General features: G+C 41.5%; 1 protein-coding gene across 2 annotated transcripts in view; it reads right to left on the minus strand.

Annotated features, from left to right (window-relative positions):
- Positions 1–13584, minus strand: part of POLQ (DNA polymerase theta) — a 54805-nt gene extending 41221 nt beyond the window's left edge. For both annotated transcript variants that reach the window (XM_039718153.1, XM_039718152.1), the window contains exons 1-6: positions 13466–13584; positions 9758–9940; positions 8898–9028; positions 7382–7538; positions 3359–3467; positions 486–705 (exon numbers count right to left, since the gene is read on the minus strand). In XM_039718153.1, coding sequence (XP_039574087.1) covers positions 486–705; positions 3359–3467; positions 7382–7538; positions 8898–9028; positions 9758–9827 — 687 coding nt within the window. In that variant the 5' untranslated portion in view covers positions 9828–9940; positions 13466–13584. The remainder of the gene's footprint in view (positions 1–485; positions 706–3358; positions 3468–7381; positions 7539–8897; positions 9029–9757; positions 9941–13465) is intronic.
- Between the last annotated feature and the right edge of the window lie 317 nt (positions 13585–13901).

The following is a 13901-nucleotide window of genomic DNA, read 5'->3' on the forward strand; positions in this document are numbered from 1 at the left end:
GTCAAAAGTAGATCATTTAGCAGTTTAACACAAGCAGGTTCAATACCAGATTTTAATACAAATACTTTCTCCCAATTATGAGTGTAAATTCCTTGGCCTAAGCAGGAATTACTTACCTGCATTTATGAAAGGGAAGTAGATTTCCAGACACAAGATAAGAGTGGTGGGTAAAGGGAGACTCAAACTCTTTATACCTGTCAAGTACTCAGAAACAACATAACTGCAAAGTCAACTTTGTCTTCAAGTCAGATTCAAAAATCTTCAATACCTTCAGGAGTTTGTATTTTGGGGTTTTTTTTGTTTAAGTCAGGAGAAGACAAAAATACCAATTTTATTCTCAGTTTGAGCATGAATCTATGAAGCAAACAACAAAGTTGTGAATGTCATCTATTTAAAAATAAATTAAAAACATACCAGGAGCTGTCTTTTTAACTTTAGCACTACCAAAGGCATTATCCCAAAGCCACTGCTCAGAGTTTTTTTACCTTCAGTTGCAGCTTGGGCTGGAATTCTCGCACTAAATTCATGGAGGAGTCATATATGTTGCTGCCAATTTTCACCCACTCCTTGAGGGGCACAGGGCGGAAATCTGTACAGTAGAGCTCTGCATCTAACCATGAGGCCAGGAGCCCCAGGTTAGGGAGGGTAGCACTCATGCCTACTATCTGTATCCCACCAAAACCAGGACTGGTGTTCTTTCTGTGTCTGGAAGTGGTTAAAAGAAAATGAAAGTTAGTGACAACACAGGCTACTGTTCTCGAAAATGGAATTCAGAAAAAACTGTTCAATCTAATTCCTTCCAGCCTCTCAAGTGCAAAGCTAATTTTTCAACTTCTTGACAAAGAAAGAAGCTATACTCTACTCTTAAAAAACAGGTCAGGTTATGCACTGATAACAAGATAATTCAGCTTTTAATTAATTTGAACCTAAACCTTTACCTTTTTTAGGCAGCCAACAGGTATATATTGACTGCATATTTGGAGAGACTGAAAACAAAGATCAACTACTTCCTTGCCACTAACAAAAACATGGAAATAAAGGAATGGCTCAATCTCCACTGCAATCTTTCTAAGCTAAAATACCTTAATTAAAACACTTCTATTTGTTTCCATTTCAGGACAAATAATATTAGACCAATATCTTCCCAGATCTGGGAACCAAAGCCCTAAGAACAGCAAAGAAGCAAGTAGCTTCTGTTCCTAAAATGCTGAACAGCAGCTTTCACTAAAGACAGTGAGAAGTAATGGACTCCTAACAAACCTGACAACACAAACTGTTATTTTAGATACCCAAATTTAGATTCTAATTCAGGCTTTTACATCCACACAATAGGTTTTTTATGCTTCTAAGCTTGTGTTTGAAAAGTACTCATTTGCATTGCACTGAGCCACAAATCGAGACTCTAAAAAATAAAAAGGTCTGACAAATCACTGTGAGCTCAGAAATAACCTGAATCTTCTCAGAAGACCCTGGTAATCCTGGCAAAGGCAAGACAGAGAAAACAAGATTACCCAGAAGCTGTAGTATTAAAAGGCCAGTCACTGATGAGACAGAAATAAGGACGTTGAGGAGAGGCAGACTCTCTGTTATCCAAGCTCTTTAAGCATTTGCTGGTACAGCTTCACCATCAAGGTTACAGATTTTTGTCCCTACAGGAACTTTAGACCTTTTTCTCCCTAAGGCAACTACTGACCTCCAAGGATTAAAAAAGTTCTAGCTCTACAGCACATTATGTGACTAAGGAGGAGAAAAATCTGCTGCAGAATTTTGCCTGAGTCTGGAAAAGCCTCATGGAGAAGCATGGACACCCACACAGGCAATGGCCATCTGAGAACATTTTCCTGCTGTGAAGACACAGCTTGTACTTCAGTGGGACAGGCACTGATCATTCTGATAACTGGCCTGACTGGACAGTGTTTAAAGACTTTGTATAAGCTCATTAAATAACAGAGAGAAAAAAAAAAAAAAAGAAAAAAAAAAAAAAAAAAAAAAAAAACAGACTTAGAAGGACATTTGAGAGAAAATGTGGTCTTCAGCTCCAGGAATCCAGTGGATTCCAAAATAAAATTAGCAGCCACTTCCTTCACGTCAGGAAGTGGTACAGGGTACCCCTGTCACCTTGATCCTGACAGAGAGATAGAGAATCTGGGCCCTAGCATGCTGCATGGTGAAGGCTGAAACACTGTGTCTTCCCAGGAACATTCCTTGATGCACCTGTACTTTTTCTCTCTGGCAAATTTTCTCCTTCCTGCTTCCTCAATGCAAGGGAGTAGAGCAGAGGGTGAGCCTGCACCTGGGCTGCAGCTACCTGATCAACCAAGGGAAAAGGAGTGGCAAAGTCACTCACACTGCTCCAAAGTGTACTGGCTTCCAGGATTTATATGGAGAATATGAGAAGTCAGATGTGATTAGACCAAGAACACTGCTGGTTCCTCGAAATCACGATGGTCAATAGTGGGTGAAATATCCAGTGGAGAGACTGCAGAAATGGCAGCTCCCCCAGAACTAAATAGATGCTCTGTGCTTAGCCCAGCACTGGTACAACTCACAAGACAAGAAGCAGCAGAGAAAACTGACAAAATCTGACTTTCTGTGCTAAAGAAATAGTCGACTTTGACTCTTCTCTCAGCACCACCAATAAAGATTAAGAAGGTTACACCACCTCCTCCATTTCCTTTTTTCTGTGTTTGGGCACTATGGAGCAGCTGGACAGTTTGGTGCTGAGGATCTAGATACTGAATTCTTAAAAGCTTCTAGAGGTCTTCTCAAACATCTTATCTATTCCCCAGAGTCAAATCAATTCTGCTAAAGGCAAGAAAGCATGCAACCACTAGGCTATCACATGCTATAAGCAAAAGCAGAGCTCACCCTGAGCAGTGCTAACTAAGCAGACTGCTGACATATCCTCTAAGCCTTCTGATCAATTCACCATGCACAAGTTAACAGCCTGCCCACTCTTCCATCACACCAGAGCATTCCAGCAAGATAATTACACCACTCCATGAAGCACTGAAAAATTAGGCAGGGCAAATCTGCTAGCAAAACTGTTTTTAAAAAATCCAAAGTTATAAAAAAAGAATAGGCTAAAGAAGTAAATTAAAGCTTCAGCCTTACTTCTTTTCCTGAGAGGATAAATCCCATGGTAGCACACAAATTGACAACCATGTGGAAAAGAGGGTTTAACTACAATGGCAGGCTCCTGAAAAGTGCTATGATGAGATCTTAATAAACAAAATAGTCTAGGTCATTGCTCTCATAAAAACCTTGGAGCTAACCCAAGTTTCCATTCACACAGAGAACAAATATTTGGAGTCATCAATTATTTAGCATTAAAAGACAAACATCACAGTCTACTCACCTTTTTGCTACCTTCTCTGTAACGTATCTCACTTTGGTCAGGAGGAGTTCCAGCAGATATCCTCGATGAGAGTCTCCCAGCATGTGCAACTCATCCACAACCACCACTCCTGATAAAGAAAAGCACTCAGGTCATACCTGACGAACCTCCAAACTAAGAGCAAATAGCCTCAATCTTTTCCCATTCCACATGAACTGAAATTTAAACTCACAAATCCATCTATGCTTACCAACACCACAATAGCTTCCTTCTGTCACTGAGAGACAAATCATGACAGATGTCATGACATTTCATACCTACCACAACCACACATACACACACACAATCAACTTTTAAAAAATAAAAATAAATAGGTCGAGTTGTTAGTCTAGATACCACATAAAACAGTATTGCAGCATCTATACTGTAACCTCCTTTCAAATAAAAACCCTCAGGCTTCAGAGTATCTGGAAAGGAAAATTCCAACATCCAAATGAGCTAGTAAAAATTTTTGTTGACATCACTGTCTTAGTTAAAACCATCATTTTTTACTAATGCAGTTGTGTCAGAAAAAATCCAAGAGCAGATGTAATTACACTGGCAGAGTCTGCTCCCTATTAAATTGCTCTTCGTTAACCAAACCTGAACGAGCTCTACTATTTAACTTTGGCTTTCTAATGAAAAAGAATCCCTATGTGACAACTTTGTTGCCCTCCTACCTCCTGCAAACGACATTTTAATCTATTAACCACCTCCATCAAATTTTTAAGGTGTGTAGAAATATCTAAAAGACTAAAAAGCCTTCTGAATATCAGCAGCTGGAGAGAACAGACCAGACTAGAGCGTTCCCTGAGGAGAAAACACAGAGCCAGTACTGCTCAGACACCCAGAGCACCTCCTGCACACATCCCAGCAGCAGTATGTACCCTTTCTGGCCAGCTAACAGGGTCCCAGGGATATGGAGTAGGATAAAGGAAGGTTAAACAAAAAAAGCAGGGCACAGAGGGCACCACACTTCATTAGCTCTGCTGCTGTGGAATTTTTTTTCCTCCCTGGTGCAGCTATGTAATATCTTTCTGGTACAGCTAAAATAGCAGGAGCTTAAGGGCAAATGTGACCTTACATTATCTGTCTCAATGCTATTTTTCCTTCTTTTTTTTTCTCTCCTTCCTACATATGTTCCTTCTCTCTCCGTCTGTTTTCTCCCTCCTTCTCTTTCAAGCCACTTAAGTTAGAAAAGAGTGCTGCACTGCTTCATCAGCCTCTTTTACAAACTCCCACCCATCCAGCTCCTCTATCTTCCTGTACTTCCTCTATTCTGTGTTTGCTTGTAAATAATGGCAATTCATTGGTCACCAAATACATGTTTGTTCAGCTACCAGAAAAAGCTTCTTCCTGCTTCCCCATGCAACAATCTGCCTGAATTCTTCCAGAGATCAAACAGGACAGTTTAATCAGATACCTACCAAAGTAAAATCCATGCAAGTCACTTCAAACCTTCATCATACCACATAAGTATTGAAAATTAGGCTAGACTCAGTCTGCTATTTCTGTCTGCAAATTAGGTGTATCCCTAGAAGACAGCTGAAAAAAACTTATTAAAAACTACCTGAAAGCTACCAGACATGTTTACTGTAGAATATCTAGGTTGTTTTAATTCCCCATCCTGTTTAAAACTAAAAACTTCTGAATGAAAAGCAGGAAGGACTTGATTTTTAAATATAATTCAACTAGTAACATTTTAATTTCAAGTTTAAATTAAGAAACAAATATCACAACAGCACATTACTAATCCATTCCCAGCTGATACACTGAGAACAGCAGATTCTTCTCCAATCATTTTCCTAAAAATTTCTTTAGCATCAGTGTCAAGAGGCTGAACAAGAGGAATACCATCTCCTGTGTACCTGGATGTTCTAAACTGACATGTTATATAATAATAAGTAACACAACATTGCTTTTAACTGCTTCATACAGCAAAGAGAGCTCTGGCAGGCAGAGGATTTGAGCTTCTCTCAACGATTTCCAAAGGCAACGTGAGCTATCAGCATGGGGTTGACATCAACGAAAGGAACAGCTCAAACTTGAGATGGAATCCAGCCAGGATTGCAGTCATCTCCCAATAACTCATCTCAAAAGATAAAACACCCTTGTTACAAACTGGTCTAAATTTAGAACTAATTAGAAGACAAGGTACAATCTTGCAGTTTCAGACAAGCTTCCTTTGGGGGACAGCTAAACTGGCATTTTCAGTTCATACCCATATTTTACAGCTTTTATGAAAATTTACCTCCAAACAGAAAACTTGTCCATTTCCTATATAACAAGGACTTTTTAAAATCAAATTTCATTTTAAGATTAATGACAGAGAAGCATATAAAGAAAAAAATAGGCATTTTGTCCTTATTTCTGTTACATGGTCATATTGGGGCATAAGGGAAATGGAGGTTTGCAGCAGAGGTATTTTCAAATGGTGAAAGAAAAACATGGTGCTTTAAGGAAGAATTGGTATTGAGAACACATCTTCAAACTAAAATCTTGTAGTCACTTGGCTGCTTATATTTAAATGACTCCTCTCAAGTACATTAATCTTTGAAAGTGCAACAACATATAGGGATGAAATGGAGATTCCAACCAGAGGAATTTGGTGTATCTCTATATTCTGAAAGACGATATAATTACGATATAATTAAACAATACATTTTTATATTCTGAGTATGCTTCCAAGGCACACAAGCCAAGAAAAAGTTGCTTATCCCGACCCCACTGTCTGCCTTGTGGTGACAGTACAACTTGTACAGTGTGGTGACATAGGATCACACTAACCCTAGTTTAAACAAGCAAAAAAACCTTAAACAAAGTAGCCATATATTGAAATAAACAACAGGTTTTCTTCCAAGTGAAGGGATGAAGATATACATTCAAGAATCCAGCTGGACTGCAGGAGCCTTCATTTGAATGAGTTTAAAATGCTGCACAACAGTCACCCACTCATCTTCCAGCCCACTGGCAGTCTCTAAAGCATTCATGGTGATTCAGCCCCTATAGATCCAGGTGTGAATGTGTTATCCCATGATCTCAAGCTCTGGAAAAAAACTACAAGGATTTATTTCCCATTTTCTCTCTAAAAAGCTCTTCTGGTACACAATGCAGCAGAATATTAAGATACCAGCTGCACACAGAACAGCAGTTTCAAAGGTGGAGGTCTCAGAGCAGTTCGACCTCATCTATTTTTATATTCTTAAAATAGCACCCAGCTATGTTACAGGACAGAGTGAAGATGGGAAGGATTACTGTATAAAACATAACTGGGTATAGCTTTCTGGAGCAGAGAAAAAGAGAGAATAACAAACTTTTGATTGGATTAGGAAAGCACATCTCTCTCAAGTGTACTTGGAAACATTGGGCTCCTTCACCTTTTATCTTATTCCCAGTACTTAATGAATACTTTCATTATCTAGTGGCCATCAGGGCCACAGTGACCCAGAAGCCAATGTTACAAGGACAGAGGGTTTTTGAGCAAACAAGACAGAAATGAATGGCACAGCCCTCCCAGTCAAAATGCTTACCCAGAAGAGCACTATGTATTCATTCTGCTTATCTGGATCCAGATGAGCACAGAATGTAATTCCTTCCCTTCCTCAAGCTAAACAAAGATAGATCTTAGATTCTACAATCTCTGTCTAAAAGAAACAAACATAACACATTCCTGAGCTCAAACATATCTCAGAACTTTAATTCAGTTTTATTAATTAGAGAACAGTTCCCAGCAATGGGAATTTTTGTTAGATGCAGCTTGTCATCCATTTGAGACAAACTAAAGCCTTCAGCTTGTACCTACTCATCCCAGCTGCTGAGCTACATGGAACAGTGCTGCCTGTCCTCCTAAATCCAAATAAGAGGTTCTCTGGAAGAAGAAAATTGCTGTATGTTCCTATATGGTATGTGTGTCACATACAGAACTCAGAAAATTTGAAGTGTCCCATGATTTCACATGTACTCAGAATATGTAAACCCCACAGTGGTTAAGCTGTAGCATTTTACCCAATGAATCCATTTTGTTTTCTTCTATGAGCCTATTGATTAGTCCATTGGCTTTCTCAATAGTGCAGACAGCAATATCCAGAGCAGAGAAACGTCCAGCAGGAGCCATGCTTCCCATGTAGCCTTCAACTCTCACATCCACCTCCTGGAACAGGGCCTGTTTTCCAAGGATAAAGAACATCATGCCAAGGTTACAACTCTGAACTTCTGGCCAATGCCTGCTGGAATCACATAAAAGCCTGCACTCTACAGATGTAGATTTCTACTAGAAATCTACAATTTCTAGTACTTTTAATGCTAACTAATCAGATTAAAGCCATATATCAGCCAGTTAGTGACACTTCTTTTCCCCTCTGTCATTTTTTATTTCCAAAGCAGAAGCCACAGAGTACACACTGCAAGACAGTGTACATAACTGAGTAAAAGATGAGGAACCCTGCTATGTATAAGAAGATCTTATATCAAAAATGTTAGGGAACACACAGTGCAACAGTTTATAATATCAGTAAAAAAGGCTTATGTAAAAAGACACCTTCCTCTTGAGAAATCCTGGGCAAAAGCCAAAATGGAACTCCAAACACAGTGATGACACATCTCACACTGAAAGCCAAGAAACAGTAACTTCTTCTCTTTGACATATCCCACATAGCATTAACAAATGATACAAATATTTGCACCTCACAGGTAGGTCACCCTTTGATTTCAAGTATGAGCAGCTATGGCCAAACCTGTTGCCAGGAGTAGCAGAGCAGAGCACTGATAGTCCTCCAGTTTTACAAGATTAAAGCAAAAACGTGTCTCCATTATCAAGCACTTCAAAGCTTTTGCACTTAGTTTGTAGGATTTCCTAGCAATTTGTAAAGTTAAGATACCATCTCAGTTAATGAACAAGCAAACTGTCTTAACTGCTAGAAACTATAACAAAAATGCCTGCTGGGTTTGGATTTGGTTTTAGTCATTGTCACTACCTAATAGCAACAATGTTTGATATTGAAGTCTTTCAAGAAAAAATATTTATGTCTTGAAGAGTGTTCCCACTGTCATTTTTTTTAAACAGCTGGGGCAACAAAACCATATTCTGGCAGAAAAAAAAATAGCAAATTCAAATGCACAAAATTGTGGTGGAATGCACCAAGGAAAGTTAAAATATACTTTTACCCTTAGGACAGCATTTACACCTTCCCTTTGTACTTTTCCTAACATGATCTTTCATTAGAAATTTAATTTAAATTGTATATATTATCAACTCGGTGAATAAATGCAAGTAACTATGTTTTAAAAGTCAAAGCTGAAATAAAATGTTTCAATTGACCCCGTAAATTTTTTCTAAGTTTACCTTTTTGGCTAAAAGTTTCATTTTTTTATCTCCACCTTAGAGCAAATTTTTAATTATCTACAACTTCTTTTTGAAAAAACTCAGCATTTTTTTCCCCAAAATCCATGCTTTTGCATTTCTCTTTAAAAAATATGACCCAATTTACTACCCATAAATTCACCCTCCTTGAATGCTACTTACCTGCAGGTAACATTTCTTTTCCTTGGCCACAGAGACAAAGGGAAGGATGAGAAGAGCTTTCTTACGAGTCTCCAGGACTCGCTTCAAAATCAGCAACTCTGCGACCAGAGTCTTTCCAGCACTGGTGGGAGCTTGAAAAATAAAAACGGGGGCGGGTTAACTAATTTTTAAAGTTTAAAAAATAAATTCAAAGACAAGCATTACAAATCTAGCATAGAAAGCAGTTACTGGAGAACTTGGGGTGGGGCCCTTCAGTTATGTCTCTCACCCACAACGACATTTGCAGTCACCCCTATAAAGAGTCAAGAAGACTAAAATCAGCCACCTCTCTTCCAAGTTCTTCATCCTCTCAGTGCTGCTCTAGAACCTTTTTCCCATGAAGGGTAGACAACCAACTGTCATTTCCTACAGATTTCTAGTCCACCAGTCCTCCTCCTCCTTTTGCGTTAGTTCCCCTTCTGCACACACACCCCACACACAATACGTGATGAAAAACAATAAATGGACTGAGAAAAACTAATAGCAAATAACATTCTCAGAAGTATGTATATCTTCAATCGTTATCATTCAGTTCCTAGTTGACAGTCTGTAATAAAAAAGAGTCACCATCATCTGACTCCTAATTATCAACTTCTAAAGTAACTTCAACAGAGAAAATGGGGCAAAAAGTCTCTCTTCACATCTGGAAAGGAGATCATTAAGTCAAGTTTGAGGTACAGAAATGGGACAGATCTTAAGATGTCTCCAGAAGAAGGTCTTGACCTTTCTACCATCAGATCCAAATGTCTCAGCACCAGTAAGTCCTGGTAAATGGCAGTGGAAAAGTTAGGGGGGACTGGTTTTGTCAGACGTTTGCATACCTGAGTAAACGAGGTTCTTCCCTTCCAGAACTTGTCCAAGCATCAGGCATTCTGCTTGCCATTCAAACATCTGCACTACTCCCAGGCTGTGGTATTTCTCCAGAACTGCTTTGGGAAGACCCCAGCTTGCAAGGAGCAACTTGTTTGCTTGGTCTTCAGGAACATTTAGCTGCTGATATTGCCCTTTGGAAGGAGAAAATAAAAATAAAATTTAAAAAGTCAAGTATCATCTTTGCATCTGAGGTCACTTAGGTTATACACCCAAATGTCAAACTTCTCTACAAACACCTGTATTACAAGAAAAGGCAATTAATTATCTGCCCTATAGTTTTCAATATTTTTCTGTGGATGGTTCACCATTTTTCTTATCTTCTGACATCTTTTTTTCAATTTTTTCTCCTGTAAGATTTTCCACATTCAATTAATTCCTTCACCAAACTCTTCCCCTGGTATTTGCTTTTGAGACAGAGCAGACATTATTACCAAATACATAGTCAAAGAGAGCTTCAGCACTGATTAATGTAACACCATTGCAATGTATTTGCCATCTTGTCCTCACCCACACCATTTCCCTTTTAAGAAGTTACTGCTACTGAAATTTCATTAATTCTCATTGATTACAGAATTGCCCAGTGTTTTTTGTTTTACAGATGAATGAAAACCACAACCTAAAGCAAAGAAGCAGCTCAAGCTTGTACTCTGTACAGTGTGTCATATTTCAGTTTATTAACACTGATAGTATCTTCACAACACTGCCAGTTCCTCTAGCTTAATTAAGTTCCTTGCTGATTATTTCTTGTCTTAGTAACCCTAAACAACTTTGTGCTGACTACAGGCACTGCCTCCTCCCTCTCCTTCTCCTCTGTTTTTCCAAGTGGTTAAAAAAAATCAAGCTTTTTGTCCCATTCAGGCTTCTGATCCACAGGAATGCCTTCCTGATCACCCATAAATATATAGTTCCTGTAAAAGCATTTTGTCAAAGACCTTGACAAATTGAGATGAAAACTAAGTAATTGTGTGTACTGCCTCTACTGCACCCGTTCTTCTACTGGTGCATTCAAAAAATTCTAAAAGAAATTTCCCCCATTGTTGACAGCACAAGGGCAGGCTAGATGAATAATACCAGCCTGCATACGCAGCCAGCATTTCTTCTCTCATCACACTAAAAATTTCAACTGCTGCCCTGAGGTTAAACCCAATCTAGGCTGTCACTGCTGCATGATCAGTTTCTACACAGCTTTGCTTCACTTTGTGTAATCAAAGTACCATAAAATACTAAACAAAAATTTATGCACCATTGGGTGCATAAACAGAAATATGCTACAAAACAGGGCAGACTTCCCAAGGGGAATTCAGAGAAGACCAGAATTGTCTATCCTAAACTGTGACTGTGGTGAATTGACCCTGGCTGGACACCAGGTGCTACCCAAAGTCATTCCTCTCCTCAACAGAACAGGAGAGACAAAATACCATGAAAGGTTCATGAGTGTAGAAAAGGACAGGGAAAGACCACCCACCAATTACCATCACAGGCAAAACACTTGACTTGGGGAGAATTAATTTATTACTAATCAAATCAGAGTAGGATAATGAGAAATAAAGCAAAATCTTAAAAACACCTTACCCCCTACTCCTCCCTTCTTTTCAGGCTCAACTGTACTCCCAATTTTCTCTACTTCCTGCCCCCCAGCAGCACAAGGGGAGAGGGAATGGAAGTTCATCAACACATTGTCTCTGCCGATTCTTCCTCCTCAAAGAGGAGCTCCTCACACTCCTCCCCTGCTCCAGTGTGGGGTCCTTCTTACAGGAGACAGTCTCCATGAACTTCTCCAGTTCATGTCCCCCATGGGGTCACAAGTCCTGCCAGCAAATCTGCTCCAGCATGGGCTCCTCTCTCCACAGGTCCTGCCAGGAGTCTGCTCCAATGCGGGCTTCCCACAGGGCCACAGCCTCCTTCAGGCAACCACTCACTCCAGCATGGGGTTCTCCAGGAGCTGCAGGTGGATCTCTGCTCCACCATGGGCCTCCATGGGCTACAGCTGGATGACAGCATGCCTCACCATGGTCTTCACCACAGGCTGCAGGCAAATCTGCTCCAGCACCTGAAGGACCTCCTCCCACTCCATCTTCACTGACCTTGGTGTCTGCAGGCTGCTTCCACCACATATTCTCACTCCTCCAGCTGCAGGTGCCATTGCACAGGCTTTTTCCTCCCTTCTTAAATACATCGTCCCAGAGGAGCTACTGCCATTGCTGGTGGCCTTGGCCAGTGGCAGGTCCCTCTTGCATCTGGCTGCACTGGCTCTGTCCAACGTAGCGGAAACTTCTGGTGGCTTCTCACAGAAGCCACCAGAAGCTTATAGCCCCCCCATTGCCATGCAAATCAAATACAGTGACTAATATGGCAAGAATTAAGATTCAGAAACATAAAAACCCCTATGTGATGGGACCTCAAGCTTTTTCACTAGTGTTCAAACCAACAATTTTATGTAAAAGATGGAATGACTAAAGGATCAGGTGATTCAACTGTTTGAAGAATATCTTTAGAACTGAAGATGTGTTTGGAAACTTGTGGCTTAGAGATCTATATACAGAAGTAAACCTGTAAAACTAACTTTTTTTTTTTAAATTTACTAAAACAATGCTATGAAACAGTCAAAATTAGGAAGATACAAATTGTTGGCTAAAAGCATTAGGTATTAAATTTCTCAGAAGGAAAACCATTCCAGAGGGTGGGACCAGTTAAACACAGGAGTGCTGCTTACTGAATTGTCTTTGGGGAGCTGACTGTGGAAATGTGTACATTTCCTTGCTCCATTCCATTTGCAGAAATTGACAAAATTGTATCTTGCAGAGCATAATCACATCAGAGAAGATGTGACAGAATCACATCAGAGAAGATGTGACATGACTGGAGAAGAGATCAAGAGATGTAAATGCTTTAAAAAGTTACAGAAAAATCACAAAAGAGATGAAACTGCAAGATGCTTTGTAAATATCTTGATTTAAGATGTTGTATACAATCTCGATCCTGTATATGTCTTGATTTCTCTCTTGATTCAAGGGCACAATAAGCTGGTAAAATCTGTGTATGGCATCTAGAAGCATCACTTTAAGTGGCTGTCTGGCAGCAGGAGCTCTTGATATGACACCTTGCCACAAGATGTTTATACAAAATCTTGTATATTGCATACAGAAATATACTGTGTATACTTCTGTATTCTATATGTATTCTTTGATCAATTTCTCAACGTAGGTAAACAAACCTTGGCTGGTATACCAAGGAGGACGGACGATACCGATCGTTGTATTATGGCAGCACCTAGAGGCCAAGCCAAGAATGAGGCCCAGCGTTACACGACACACAGAATGCCCCCATGCACAGAATACAAATTTTCTTATTTCCTTCCTCGACTACACAGCGAGGGGTGCAGGAAATCCCTCGATCACCACCCTGCTAACACGAGCACGTCCCTCGGCTGCAGCCGCTGCCCTCCAGGGGGAAAGCAAGGGGCGAAGCGCGGCCCGAACAGCGCCAGGGCCCCGCGCCCGCGCCGGGCGAGGCTCGGAGGGTCCCCGGCCCCGTCCAGCAGCGCCCCGCTGCCCCCGGCCCAGCGCGTCCCGGCCCGCCGCGCCGCACGACCGAGGGGAGGCGGCAGGGGAAAGAAGGGGAACGGGAGGGAAGGGCTGCGCTCTCCACGCCGGTACCTGCCGAGCCGCTGCGGCGCAGGGAGAGGTCGAGGTCGAGGCCGGGCGGGGGGCTCAGCACAGCGCGGCGGGGAGCGGCGGGGCCGGGCGGCACGGCCCGCGCCGGCGTGAGGGAGCTGCCGCCGCCGAGCCCCTGGCCCCGCCCCGGCCGGCGGGAGGGCGGCTCGGGCCGCGGCCCCGGCGGGAGCCGGGAACGGGCGGGAGCCGGGAAGCGGGCAGCCCGGCACGCCCGAGGCACGCGGCCGCCGCAGAGCAGGGACTGTCTGTGTGAAAACAGCGGGCTTTGCTGAGGCAGCGCTCCGAGCGTGCGGTACGCGCGCTGTAGCGGTGAAAGGCTCAGAGAATTCAACGAAGGGTCTGCTTCAACACAACAATGCTTAGCTTGCGGGAGAGGGCCCAAAGGACAAACAGCCTCGTTTGCTGGTTCTCATGTCTC

The sequence above is a fragment of the Passer montanus genome, unplaced genomic scaffold, assembly GCF_014805655.1.
Source record: "Passer montanus isolate IOZ18808 unplaced genomic scaffold, ASM1480565v1 scaffold39, whole genome shotgun sequence".
NCBI lineage: Eukaryota > Metazoa > Chordata > Aves > Passeriformes > Passeridae > Passer > Passer montanus.